Here is a 12,984-nt window from a genome sequence, read left to right as displayed (position 1 = left end):
TAATGTTGGTTGCTCAAAACTGCTTAAAAATGAGTCCAAGTGATTGATATATATATAATTTTTAATTTTAAAAATAATTATACACACACTAAAATTGGCTCATATTTGCATACACATTAAAATCCAGTGTTAAACAAAAGGAAGGTGTTGCTCTGTCATCAGCTCAGCTGCAGTTTAGAGTTTAAGCAAAGTTGTTGTCGTTAAATGCACCTGGACGGTTCAACTAAAATCTGTTTTTAGTTTAACTGAGGTTTAAAGCCACTGTGTGGTTTAACTGTCTGCTCATATAACTCTGTAGGTTGTTATGAACATAAGTTGAACCAAATGTAATGATGTGTAAATTAATTTAAAATTTCTGCCTCAATTCTTTTTAGAAAAGATTATTTTTCTGCAAACTGAAGTTGACAATTACAGTAACTTCTAACTGATGTGCAAATTGTGTTTGACTGTTTCACGATCTGATAACACAGGCTTCGATATTTTATACATATAAATGCTAAAATAATTTATTCACATTCAATAACACATTTTGATTGTACTTAGAAATTAGATTAAACTGGAAAATCTATTTTAAAAACTGAAATGAATGTTCAGGTTCCCCATTTGCTGAAAAGTAAATGTTTTAGTTTTGGTTGGACCATGAGGTCATTTTATGGTACATTTGGTTTAGCGGCACTTCAAGAAATAGTTTGACATTTTTGAGAAATTAACTTAATAGTTTTCTTGCTGAGATGTCATCATGTCTATATAATAAAGATAAAAGGAAGTGAATTTCCCAAAATGTTGAGGGATTTCTTTACGATGAAGCTGTTTGTTTTATTAACAGAGGACTCATGTTGAATCTTGCAGCTGCATGTTACTGCAAACAGTTCAGTTGAACCCATTAAAAAATGAAGTCAAGCCGGTTAAATGTTGTTTAAACAGACAATATAACAAACTACATAAAACCCTGATTTGATTGAAGCTCAGGATCTTTGTTCTATGATTGATTGATCGCCTTGTTTCTGTCTGTCTTAATACTGTCAGCTGTCCAAAAATATGCCAAATAAATTATTTTTTATTATTTATTAAAAAGTTGGATGACAGAGCAACAGACCCAACAAAGATTTTTTTAAAAAGGAACACTCCATTTAGTTGTGAACTACTAAGATCCACAAAACCCACAATACCACGTCGTCTGAACAGTAACTTGTGTTCACAAGTGGCTCAAATATCTTAATTTACACAAAATTCATGTGTAATTCAGTGATAATCCTACATTTTAAAAACACTCCAATAAAAAGTCCAATACTTGAAGTATTGGACTTCAGTATTATACTTCAGGTGTATCAGACTACCTGCATGTAAAAGTCTTTGGTGCTTGTGAGGCACTAGTGCACTAATGTCCAGTGATACACGACCAGGCTTCATGCAAAAACACTAACAGGTAACACAGCAGATTAAAAACATGATTCTTGTGTCTTTATATGTTCAAAGTTGCAGGTGACAGTAAAACAGAGACCAGTGCGGACCATCTTAACGACGGCCTCTTGTTTTTGTTCTTCCAGTGTCTTTTAATGATGCGCTCTATGTTGCGGCTGTATTTCTATGGAGTGTCATCGAGCTGTAATAGAATCTTAAAACTGGTGGGCCACGTCCTGCGTGACGCTGTTTGATGAGGTCAGACAGGAAACGCATCACTCTCAAATCGCTCTCACTGCTGCAGAATCCTCGCGATAACAGGAAGTCGTCTCCTTGTGCAACTTTATTCTCATCAGCAGTGTCAGGACGGTGGAAAGAAGGATTAAACGTGTGGAGCAGAGCCTGATTGGCCAGTGCTGTCAGGCAGCTCTCCAGGTGCAGCAGGTATGTGATCCCCCGGCTGATGCTGGTGTGAGGATCCGCCAGTCTGCTGATGAGAGAGCCGGAGTATGACGGACAGCGCAGCGTCTTCTGGTCCAGGTCCAGCAGGGCCAAATAACGACTGTAGCGAGTCAGAGAGTGAAGCACGCTGGACGAAGAACTGGAGGGTGATCTGAGCAAAAGGAAGAGAGGAAACTCAGTTTATTTAATGTTACTGTTTTCTCACAACATAAATGAGAATGTCAGATAAATGCAGGTCATGAGAACGACAAGTGCATCAGATTAAGACGTATCATGTGAATGAAGTTCAACTGAAATCACATTTAATAAACCCCCTGCAGTCAAAAACAATGTCAACATGTTTTTTTTTTTAAATGTATTGTTAATAGTTTTGTATTATTAGAATAAAGAGAAAAGGTATTTTTCTTCATTTTCCGCCAGCTGGGGGTGTCAGGGGTTTGTTTGATTGACAGTAGCTGGAATTAGCTTCTACTCCATCATGAAACCAAAAAAAAAATTAAATATAAATTTCTCTTTTCGTTTCTGATTTTCTCTCAAAGGAGGACAAAAGACGAGTGGGTAAGATTAAGAAACAAGGTGTAAAATAAATGAAAATGTTAAAGGTGCAGTGTGCAGAATTTAGTGGCATCTAGCAGAAATAATTATGTTTTCATTAGTGTATAATCACCTGAAAATAAGAATCGTTGTGTTTTCATTACACCTTAAATGAGCCCTTTATATCTACATAGGAAGCAGGTCCTCTGCCGTGTTTCTACAGTAGCCCAGAGTGGACAAACACTGCATTTTGCCTTTGTTTTTTGCGAGTTTCTTGGCTACCGTAGTTTTCCTGCACGCTTGGAAGGGGAGGGGAATGGGAGGCGCATTCAGTTGGTTGCAATCTGCAACCTCACCACTAGATGCCACTAAATCTTACACGTTGCACCTTTAAGACTTGCAGGTAATCAGCGGTTGTGTTCTGGCGTACCTGTGTATGCCGATCAGTCTCCAGGTGAGCAGGTCGGTCAGTTGAAGGGGCGTGGTCAAACTCGGCATCACAGCACTCCCATCAGCAACAGGAGCAGGCAGGAAGAGACTAAGGGCGTCCACCTGCTTCCTCACCAAAACCTCGTCTCCTCCGATGACAACCAGCGGCCGGCCGCTCAGTAGACAGAACACGGCATGCTGGGAGAATGAGTTCTGTTTCAGGAACCTGAGGGCTCTGAGTCCAGCCTTCCTTCTCCTCCTCTTCTCTGAGCGGGTGCTACCGTGGACGTTTTGGGTGGGAGAGAGGAGGTCTGAGGAGCCGGTGAAGCTGGTGCAGTCAGACGCTTCGTCGACGCTAAGAAGCCTGAGGGGAGCGCAGGGAGGAGACCAACGTTCAACCTCGGGCAGGGCAACAGGTGGGGCAAAGTTAGCCTGGAGGTCAGGCACAGTTTGATGAACTTCAGGCGACTCCGCTACTTCTACGTCTGTTATTAAAGATGAAAAGAAAATTTAACTTTAGGGAAGGTGTTATGAACATCTCAAAGCAATTAGTAATTCAAAGTACATCAAAAAGATCAGGAACACAAAGGCCATACCTCAAAAACAATACATCAAAAATATCATAAATATCAAAACATATACATATAAATATGATATATATAAACATTACATCAGATTCATCATCACATATCAGAATTAAAATCAGATATATTCAAAAATATGTTGTAGTAAGCTAGAAAAAAGGAACTTTAAATTCTTGTACATCCTTCTTTAAAATGTTAATTAGATCGAGTAAAATTAAGGAAACTGACACTTAAATTTACAAATTGTGATATATTCAAATGTGTGTGTAAGGATCTAGAAATATAAAAATATTATATTATGTTTATAAAAAAAAATGGTCAGCCTGTTGGTGTGCAGGATGTATAAACATGTCAGGGGTGAAGACTACAAGTTTGAAAATGTTAAAAATCCAGGGGTGTGAAGGTGATCAGACGTCTGTAGCCCACTTAAGGCCACATTAGCCACTACTAGCAAAACAACCCAAATCTGTACAATCGAGTGAATCGAGTAGAGTTGATTGTGGGTAATGTAGGAAAATGGGGAGTACTAGTTTAATTGTATTATTGTAGAAAGGCATTAATTGGGGAGGACTCATCACCTTAAAACTCCTTCAGATGTTTTTTAAACTACATATTGTAGTTTAGAAATCAAGACTCAGCAGCTAAACAGCATACTTCTCCTCTCCGTTATTTTTAAAGCCTGATTTTAGCAGATTGTTTCTCACGTCTTTTTTTCCCACTTTGGACCCCAGTAACGAGCTGATTTTGTAAGCTGCCACTCAAAGTTTGGAGTTTGGAGCTGAGGACTGCAGAGTTTTCACCCCTCACAGCTCCCCGCTGCTGTTCTGTGTTGTTCAGTCCCAAATACCCAAACCAGACAACTTGTATTATAAAATGTATCTCTGACAGTTTAAAGTGCACCAACGATGTTCCTGTGAAACCTCATCTATAAATGAGCCTTCAACTGTAATCTGTCAGGTATTATAATAACATCTAGTGAGTGTATTTCCTGAGGAAGAAGAGCAAATCCGCACTAAACCTGACAAGACACCTTTTTGTTCTCTGTTTTGACCCTCATTAATCAGTGTTTTCATTAAGTCAGATAATTTAGTCTCTTCTTTTTTTTTCTTCTAAATTTTAATTTACTAATCTACTTATATTTCTATTCATAATACATGAATACATACACATTATATATATATTTTATATATGTTACATCCCCTTTTTCTGCAATTGCGCATGTTGATCTACATGCAAGCATCCAATGTTTGTTTGTTCTGTGTTTATTTCTTTGCTCATAAAAATTAATAAAAGAGATCTGTAAAAAAAACCAATATTTTTCCACATCATCAGATTTTCAAAGACAATGTTAGTGTGGATTTTTAGTATGAAAACCATCTACAGTGTGGATGTACGTTGTTTTCACACAGCATTTTCTAAATTAGCCAAACACGTGTTGATAAAGTGTTGAATCCTGTTTAAATAAGGTTTTTAAAACTGATATTGCTGTAGATGTTTTACCCTGCAGCGTCGTTGAAGTACTCTCTGGACTGTCATCTTCATGGACGTGATTCCTCTTCAAACACTCAGTGACCGGCTCCTCTTTGATCGTGACCTCACTAGTGACATTTATTTGCTTTATAGACTCTTCTCTGTCATCTCGACCTTCACCTTCCTGGACAGAAAGCTCACTTTCATTTTCTAGAACAGTTTCATCCAATGACTCCTCCTCTCGGATCGTCTCTTCCACTCTGTGGACGTCATCACATTTACACTCTGTCAGTATCTCCTCCTCCTCATCCTCCTGCAGGCCGTTACTCAGAGGTTGGTGCTCCGCTTCCTCCTCTGTGATGGCAGTGAGGTCGTCAGGAAAGATGGACTCGGTTGTACTCAGGACCTCGATGCTGTCCTCACTGTTGGCCCGTCTGGCGTACGCTCGAACTCGCTTGACGCCTGCCTCCACTCCTGCACGCCTGAGAGAGGTGTCCAACATCCCCATGTGTATTTCTGTGGAAGTGAGAAAACTGTCAGCTGGTCCAGTTGTATGAGACACATGTCTGAGTGTTTGATTTTTCCAATTAACCACTTTATTATTAATTCTATTCAATGAAAACGTCTTCAAATTATTTGTTTTGTCAAGCAAAAATAAAATCAAAAGATTTATGAAACTTACAATGATATAAAAGAAAGAAAAGCAGCATTTGAGAAGATGGAACCAGTGATTGTTTTTGCTTTCAAACAACTGAAACGATTCATCAGTGATCAAAATAGCTGTTGATTATTTTTCTCTCGATCAACTAAATGATTAACTGACTAAATGTTTCAAGCTAAAATAAGCAAATGAAAAGCTTTTGAGGTTTAAGCTTAAACACTGACATTACAAGCTATAAATGTTAATTTTGCTCTTTGTTAATCTACAATCATTAGCTGTGTTTAAAAGTGACAGAAGATGCTGTCAGGACTGCAACTAACTAATATTTCCATTAATAATTAATATTATTCTTTCTGTTAATCACTTGCTTGCTCTGTGAAATGTCAGATAATAGCGAAAAACACAGCACCATTTTCTGACATTTTATAGACCAAAGAGTTTATTGATTAATTGAGAAAACAATTGACAGATAATCAATAATGAAAATAATCGTTAGTTGCAGCCCTAGTTAATCTTCAAATCAGGATGAGTCGGCTATGAGATATTCAATTTACAATGATATAAAACAGAAAAAAGCAGCAAATGTTCACATTTGAGAAGCTGGAAGGAGAGATTGGCTTTTTTTCTCTGTAAATGTCTTAAATTAATTAATAAATTATAAAAATTGTTGTTGAATCTTCCGCTGATCAATGAATTGACTAACTGTTTCAGTGCTGCTGTCAGTGGGACGAACCTCTGCTGTCAGATCCAATGATGTCATGCTGCGTCCGATAAGACTTCTCCGTTCCCAGCACTTCAATGCTGTCGCTGCTGCTCACACTTCCTGTCATCTCCATGGCAACGTCATGGTCAGGGCTCACTGTCCCACTTTCTCCTGCCACCAGTTTGATCGGGATCTCTTCCACACAGGAGCAGAAAGACTCTAGGCTCAGTGGTTCAGCGTTCAACGGCTCGCCGCCGCTCTTACTCCCTGTCGCCCTCTGTGTCTCTGCCTCAGTGCTTTCCCTCTCCTCCTCCTCACCATCCTCTGGGGTCCAAAGCTCAAACAGGAAGTTGGTGAGCGTGAGCCTCCTGGACAGCGAGCGTGTGACACGAGCGGTGCGCAGTGCGCTCCTGTCGCCACGCAGGCGGCGCTCCGTGTCAGCGAGCTGCTCCTTCATCAGGGACAGGAAGTAAGAGTTGCAAAGCTCCTGCAGCTGCTTCAGACGGTGCTCGGACCTGCAGGAGGGGGAGCTGGAGAGGGAGGTGGGAGGACATGGCTCAGGAGGCAGTAACGCAGTCGGATCGGTGAGCGAGTCGGCAGGGTCGTAGGGCAGGAAGTCGGGCTGTTTGAGCTTCCTGTTTGGGTAGGAAGTGACCTGGCGGAGGAGGTCTCTGTGGTTTAAGATGGAACGCTCGACAGCTTCGAGCTCTTCGGTTTTCTCGCCCGATTCTGCAAACCCGTTCACCGTCTGAGGAAGCTCCGTCTCCTGTTGCAGCGTCAGCCGTGTGTACCTGGAGGTCAGAGAGACATATTTAGTCAGGAGACTTGAAGAGTAACTTAACACCAGGCTGGTTTAAAGTGTCAAGTCTGTTGCACCTGTAACCACACCCAACAGTGATGTCATGGTGTCCTGAGGTACACCATGACATCACTGCAGCCACTGGAGGTCAGTGAGGACAAGACTTAAGGGAGTGTTAAGTTAAGGCCAATTCATGCTTTGATGAAGCAGCTGTCCGCAGACAGCTGCTTCTTGTCTGCAAGACCACAGCTGTGATCTGGCAAACGGTTCCACGGAGGTCGGCGGACAAAGACGCGTTCCACATGTAGTAAACAGGGTTGCAGTGTGATAACTTTCCAGAGTTGTAAAATCCAGTCTGTGAGTATTACAACCCGCTGTGCAGTGTTTTTCTGATCAGCCTTTAAATTTACTCATGATCCAGTAAATCCAGTTACTCCAACCGGACTTACTAGACCATATTTCATTGTCACTTTAACCAACACTTTAAACAAGTAGAATACAGATCATACATACAGTAGATGAGACAGACATTCCTGCTTGCTTTTCAAGCACATGCACAGTTGATGTGCTTGCTATGTGTACAGTCCGCGTGGTCACAAATTTTGGGCTGCACGAGGACGTCCGTGGACATGGGCGGATGACGACATTTACGTCACGTGGACCCTCACAGCCACGCATAAACTATGAATTGGACTTTACTCTTTAAGCTCAAATGATACTTTTCCATATTGCTGAAAGATTAAGAGTCCAAACAGACCAAAGTTCACGACTATACGCTCCGTTTACACATGTGGGGAGATGACGTCTACCTACGCAGACAGCCAGTGTCATCAAAACTGAATTGCATGAGTGTTTGCATTTGCTTTGTTGCTTTGGAGTATTTCAGGTCCTTTACTTCAATAAGATCAGTGCTGAAAAGATTTGTAGATTAACTGATTAGTAGATTGACAGAAATATTGCTGAAATATTTCCTGGTTCCAACTTCTCAATTGTAAAAACTGTCTGTTTCTGATTTATATCACTGTAAGCTTAATATCTTGCAGTGATATAAAATGATTAGATGATTGATAATACACTTACTGTGTTTTAGACTGTTGTATATAATAGTTGCCAATTAATTTTCTGTCTTATCGATTAATCGAAAATTACAAATACGTGTGATATGTGGTGGGAGATATTATCCACCCTTTGAACATGTATATTATTATGACTTCAGACGACATCCTGATCTTACTCGAGCTCTTGTAGTTTTCTCTGCAGCTCCATAGAAAATGCTTGTCTGTTTCCCGTCTTGAGGCTCTCGGACGCCTGAGAGAAGCCCGTCGACAGTTCAGAGAAGTTCTCCATCAGCTTCGCCTGGTCCGAGCACACGTAGGCCATACAGAAAGGCCGCACCATGCCCCGAGCCTCCAGGTCGTACAGGGTCACGTGGTGAACGTAGGCAAACGCGTCCTCCGCCGAATCCCCCAGGATCACTTTGGAGTCCTCGCTGAAGTTGAGGCGGGGGCCGGGGGATGTAGGAGGGGCGGGGCCGGGGCCTGACGCCTGGTAGTCCACTGACATGATACGAACAGAGAAGTGGTTGAGGTCAAACGAGCCGATGACTCGGGGGTCGTCTGGTATCGTCAGAACAGGCTTCGGTCCCACCTGGAAACACACAGAGGAGTTTTTTAGAGACCAAATACAATATAAAGATTCATCATTTATTATTTTACCAGAACAGAAGTATAATATACAGTCTTCACTGGATTATGGAGATATTCTGTATAGAGCAGAAATGATTAGTAGAATAATCAATCAGTCAATCAACAGAAAATTATTCTGCAACTATTTTGATAATCAATTAATCGACATTCTTTAAGCAAAAATGCCAAATAGTCATTCTAGCTCCTAAATTATGAGGATTTTCTGCTTTTCCTCATTTTGTTTGATAGTGAACTTGATATATTTGGGTTTTGGATAAAATAAGCAATATGTAGAAGTCACCTTGGAAACTGTGATGAGCATTTTCATAATTTTCCACTATAAATTTAATGGGCCAAACAATTAATTTAATGATTGAGAAAATAATTGTCAGATTAATCAAAAATGAAAATTATTGTTAGTTGCAGCTTTAATCATGTATGCGACATGCTGCTGCCATCTTTAAACTACTGGACGCCATTTTATGCCAGTTCATTACTCAAGGAAGCTATCGCACTGACTATATGACGAGGTCAAAGCTGAAACCAGTAATTAATAAGTTGATCGACACAGAATTGCAACTAATGATTAATTTCATTATCTGTTAATCTGCCGATTCTTTTCTTGTTTAATATTTTGGTCTGTGAAATGTAAAAAAATAGTGAAAAAATGTCATTTACTATTTCTCAGAGCCTACAGAGACGCCTTTGATCTGCTTGTTTAGTCCAACAGTTCAGAATCTAAAGATGTTCAACTGACTTTTGTGTGTCGAAAGAAAAACAGCAAATTATCACATTTCAGAAACTGGAACTAGAGAATATTTTGTACTTTTGCTTGAAAAATGACTGAAACAATCAATCAATTATCAAAATAGTTGCCAATAAATTTTCTGTCGACCGACTAATCAATGAATCAACTAATCATCGCAGCTCTAGATTCGTAGAAAATGTACTGTGAATTATTCTGATCAGTGATTGTCTGAGTTATTTATTAAGCACAAATGTAAAACATTTGCTGGTTCCAGTTTCTTAACTGTGAGAATTTGCTGCTTTTCTCTGTTTTATATCATTGTTGCCAAAAAAAAAAAAAAAATGCAATTTGGGAGCCTGTGATGGACATGTTTCATTATTTTCTGACATTCTTACATCTAAACAATTAACTGACTAATTGAAATTAATGAAAAAATATTTGACAGACTAATCAATAATCAGTGTGTTTTTTTCATGTAAGTTGTTGTGCTTGTATATATGAGCAGAGAAAGAACGGTCTAAGTTTTCAGTTGTAGTTCAGTTTAGATCTGCAACGATTAGTCAACTATTTTAATAAGTGATTTATTGCTCATTCCAGCTTCTCAAATATGAATATTTTCTGGTTTCTTTAGTCGTCTTTGACAGTAAACTGAATATCTTTGGGTTGTGGACTGTTGATTGGGACAAAACAAGAGATTTGAGGACCATTTTGGGAAACAGTGATCGTCATTTTTCACCATTTTCTGACATTTTATGGACCAAACAACTAATTGTATATTCAAGAAAATATTCAACAGATTAATCGATAATGAAATTAAGTGTTAGTTGCAGCCCTAGTTCAGTTTATAGTTAAATTATAGTTATGTTTTAATTATTATAGTCATGTTTTTATTATTCTCTTTTGGAAGTTGGATGTCATCACTCATCTAGAAGACATCCACATCCTGTCAAACTGGTAGTTTCATTTTGTTTAAGTTGTTCAGATATTTATCATGTTTTGTCAGATTTTAAGTGAATGATCATGACACCAGATCACAAGACACATTCACTTTAAAAGTTCCTCATACCAACTGAAAGCCTCCACCACTCTGCACCTTCCTCATTTCTCTGACAAGACTTTGACATTTCACTTGCTGACATTTTTAATAATATTTGAGATTATTTATAAGTCTTTCTGGGTGTGTGCGTGCTGTGGTTGTTTTGTGTGACTTGACACCTCGTGTTGTAATCTCATTTATATGTAACTTGTTCCCCGGGTTTCTCTTGCACAAGAGATCTTAATCAAAGTGAGACTTCCTGAATAAATGAACTTCAACCAGCTATCAGTTGCAACAGTATGGCGGTACATAAAACACTGAGCTGCAACATCAATTTTGTCAAGAAAAGGCAGCAACATAAGAATATTCATGTATCCAAAAAACAAAAAAATGAAAGATTAGGAATCAAATAATCACATTTTCCTTGGATTTTATGCACTTTCTGAAAATTGAAAAACTTAAACTCACATTTATGAATATTGTTTGCTCTGAAATAATTCAGCAATTTATCATTATTATGTCTATTTATTAAATCCTGGAGGTTTAAACTGCAGAACTCTGACAAAGCACATCTTTATTTTACTACATATTATGGTATTTAATAATTATTCTTAAAATATTGTGTCATATTTTTTACTTTCCTCTCATTTTTATTATACTATTCTATACATATATTAGTTTTTTACAATTGGTTGCATGCATCTTCAAAACTCTTCACACAGTCAACAACTGTAACAACATTTGCATTTCTTTTGACACAAAAAGCCTTCTGTGGCTACATCCTTCAAATTTCTTGAATACTTTCCCTGAACATGTATTTATATAGACAGCAATTTTTCCAAATCATAACCACATTGAAATACATCAGTATTGTTGTGTAGTTGTGTTATTGTGTCTGCTGGAAGGATTTGCTTTTGTGTGTAAAATGAGCTGCTGTGTTGGTAAAGTTGACAGTGTGAAGAGTTTTGAAGATAAGATAGTATTGCATCGTGCGTGTAATCGATCGTAAAAATGTATATAAAACACATTCATGTACACTGGTTAAGTGTATTTTCGTAAGTACTGACAAATGGATGGATGGAAATTGATGGGGTTTTTTCTACCTACTCTCCTCTATTTGTATCTGTGTGACATATTAATTTAATTTTGGATGTATGGTTCAGTTCTCCTAATTATGTTATTTCATTTTCTCAGTTTTTTATCATTTAAGTATCTTCATTTAGTCTGTTTCTTGTGATGTTGTAATTTTCCCCCCTGAGGGCAGGGCTGGGCGATATGGACAAAATCAAATATCACAATATTTTCAACCAAATACCTCGATATCGATATTGAGACAATATTATAGGGACGACTATTGATGTGTATAAAACATATTTACACAGTGAGATTTTTGATAAATAATCATCAGTAATGTGGATATAATGACTAAGTGGGTACAGCTAGAACAGTCTGGTAAGTTTAGGAAATTACATCAGTTTACTGTAATGCAGCCTTCAGACGATATTTAGTCTCATATCACAATATCACTATAATATCAATATATTGTTCAGCCCAACCTGGGGGTCAATAAAGTGTAATCTTATGTCCACTTTTTTCCTCCTTAATAACACCTACCTTTACATTATAATACTCTAAAAACAGACACAAAGCAGTTTTATTTAATCCAAATTAAACACAGACGCACCTGTTCTGAGAATTCAGCCACCAGTATGAAGTCTCTGTGAAACTGTGCTGCGGAGGTCCAGGGGTTGGATGGAGGTAACAGGGGCATAGACAGATCTTCAGGTAGACCCTGCGCCTCCTGACCCTCCTCCTCTCCAAACCCCTCCGCCGCGGTGAAGGCCAGCAGGTCCGGTGACCCGATCATCTTCCAGACCGAGAGGGGATCAACCCATGGAGGAGCTCCGCGGCCGCCTCAGGTGCCGCCCGGCCTGCAGTCAGCTGTTCAGGCGGGGGCGCCAACGACAACAACAACAACAACAACCGGAGAGTTAAAAAAAACTTGTTGCGCAGTTGTATCCAGTCATGAAGCGACGGACACTGAAGCTGTACACTAATAAAAAAGAAAGGAAGACCCTGCCCGACTTGTTTCAACAACGACGGTCACGTAAACATGCAGCGTTTTTCAGGAACAAACTTAACGGAGAAGCGAAAGTTCCCTGCGGGCGCGGCAGCAGTCACACGATAAAGCCAAACTTTGTCCAGGGATATGTGTTCCTCTTTTTTCGTAATCAACAAGCTATCTTACAGCGTTAAAACTTGTCCCCCTCTGTGTTGGGTATCTGACCGGCAAGCCGAGCCCTCTGCACCCATATTTAGCCATGTGACTGTCAGACACCGGGTCGGGGACGCGCCGCTGCCGCTCGCTGCTGTTGCGAAAGCGGCGGCGCTTCACGGAGACGCAGACTGGAGTCAAGTTAGACACAATCATTGAGACTTCCGGTCATTTCAGACACAATTAAATTAAATATT

At 39.3% G+C, this 12,984-nt stretch overlaps 1 protein-coding gene across 1 annotated transcript; it reads right to left on the bottom strand.

The window, feature by feature from the left end:
* Nucleotides 1-43: 43 nt before the first annotated feature.
* On the bottom strand, nt 44-12,984 carry smcr8b (Smith-Magenis syndrome chromosome region, candidate 8b). Its single transcript, XM_067585177.1, has 6 exons — nt 12,197-12,984; nt 8,278-8,690; nt 6,275-7,035; nt 4,911-5,396; nt 2,828-3,311; nt 44-2,014 (listed from the first exon to the last, which is right to left on the bottom strand). Exons 1-6 carry the CDS (start codon nt 12,377-12,379, stop codon nt 1,567-1,569), a joined length of 2,775 nt encoding a protein of 924 aa, XP_067441278.1. The 5' UTR covers nt 12,380-12,984; the 3' UTR covers nt 44-1,566.

This window comes from Thunnus thynnus, chromosome 3, assembly GCF_963924715.1.
Source record: "Thunnus thynnus chromosome 3, fThuThy2.1, whole genome shotgun sequence".
Lineage (NCBI taxonomy): Eukaryota > Metazoa > Chordata > Actinopteri > Scombriformes > Scombridae > Thunnus > Thunnus thynnus.
Note: the sequence above shows the minus strand (reverse complement) of the source record. Positions and strands in the feature narration are given on the sequence as shown.

Bases quoted from the DNA above. Each gene is read 5' to 3' on its own strand.
- smcr8b (XM_067585177.1), bottom strand. From the start codon at position 12,379: ATGATCGGGTCACCGGACCTGCTGGCCTTCACCGCGGCGGAGGGGTTT. The intron at 8,691-12,196 runs GTGCGTCTGTGT...GTGTGTTTCCAG, and splicing joins TGGCTGAATTCTCAGAACAG to GTGGGACCGAAGCCTGTTCT. The intron at 3,312-4,910 runs GTAAAACATCTA...CTTTAATAACAG, and splicing joins TACTTCAACGACGCTGCAGG to ACGTAGAAGTAGCGGAGTCG.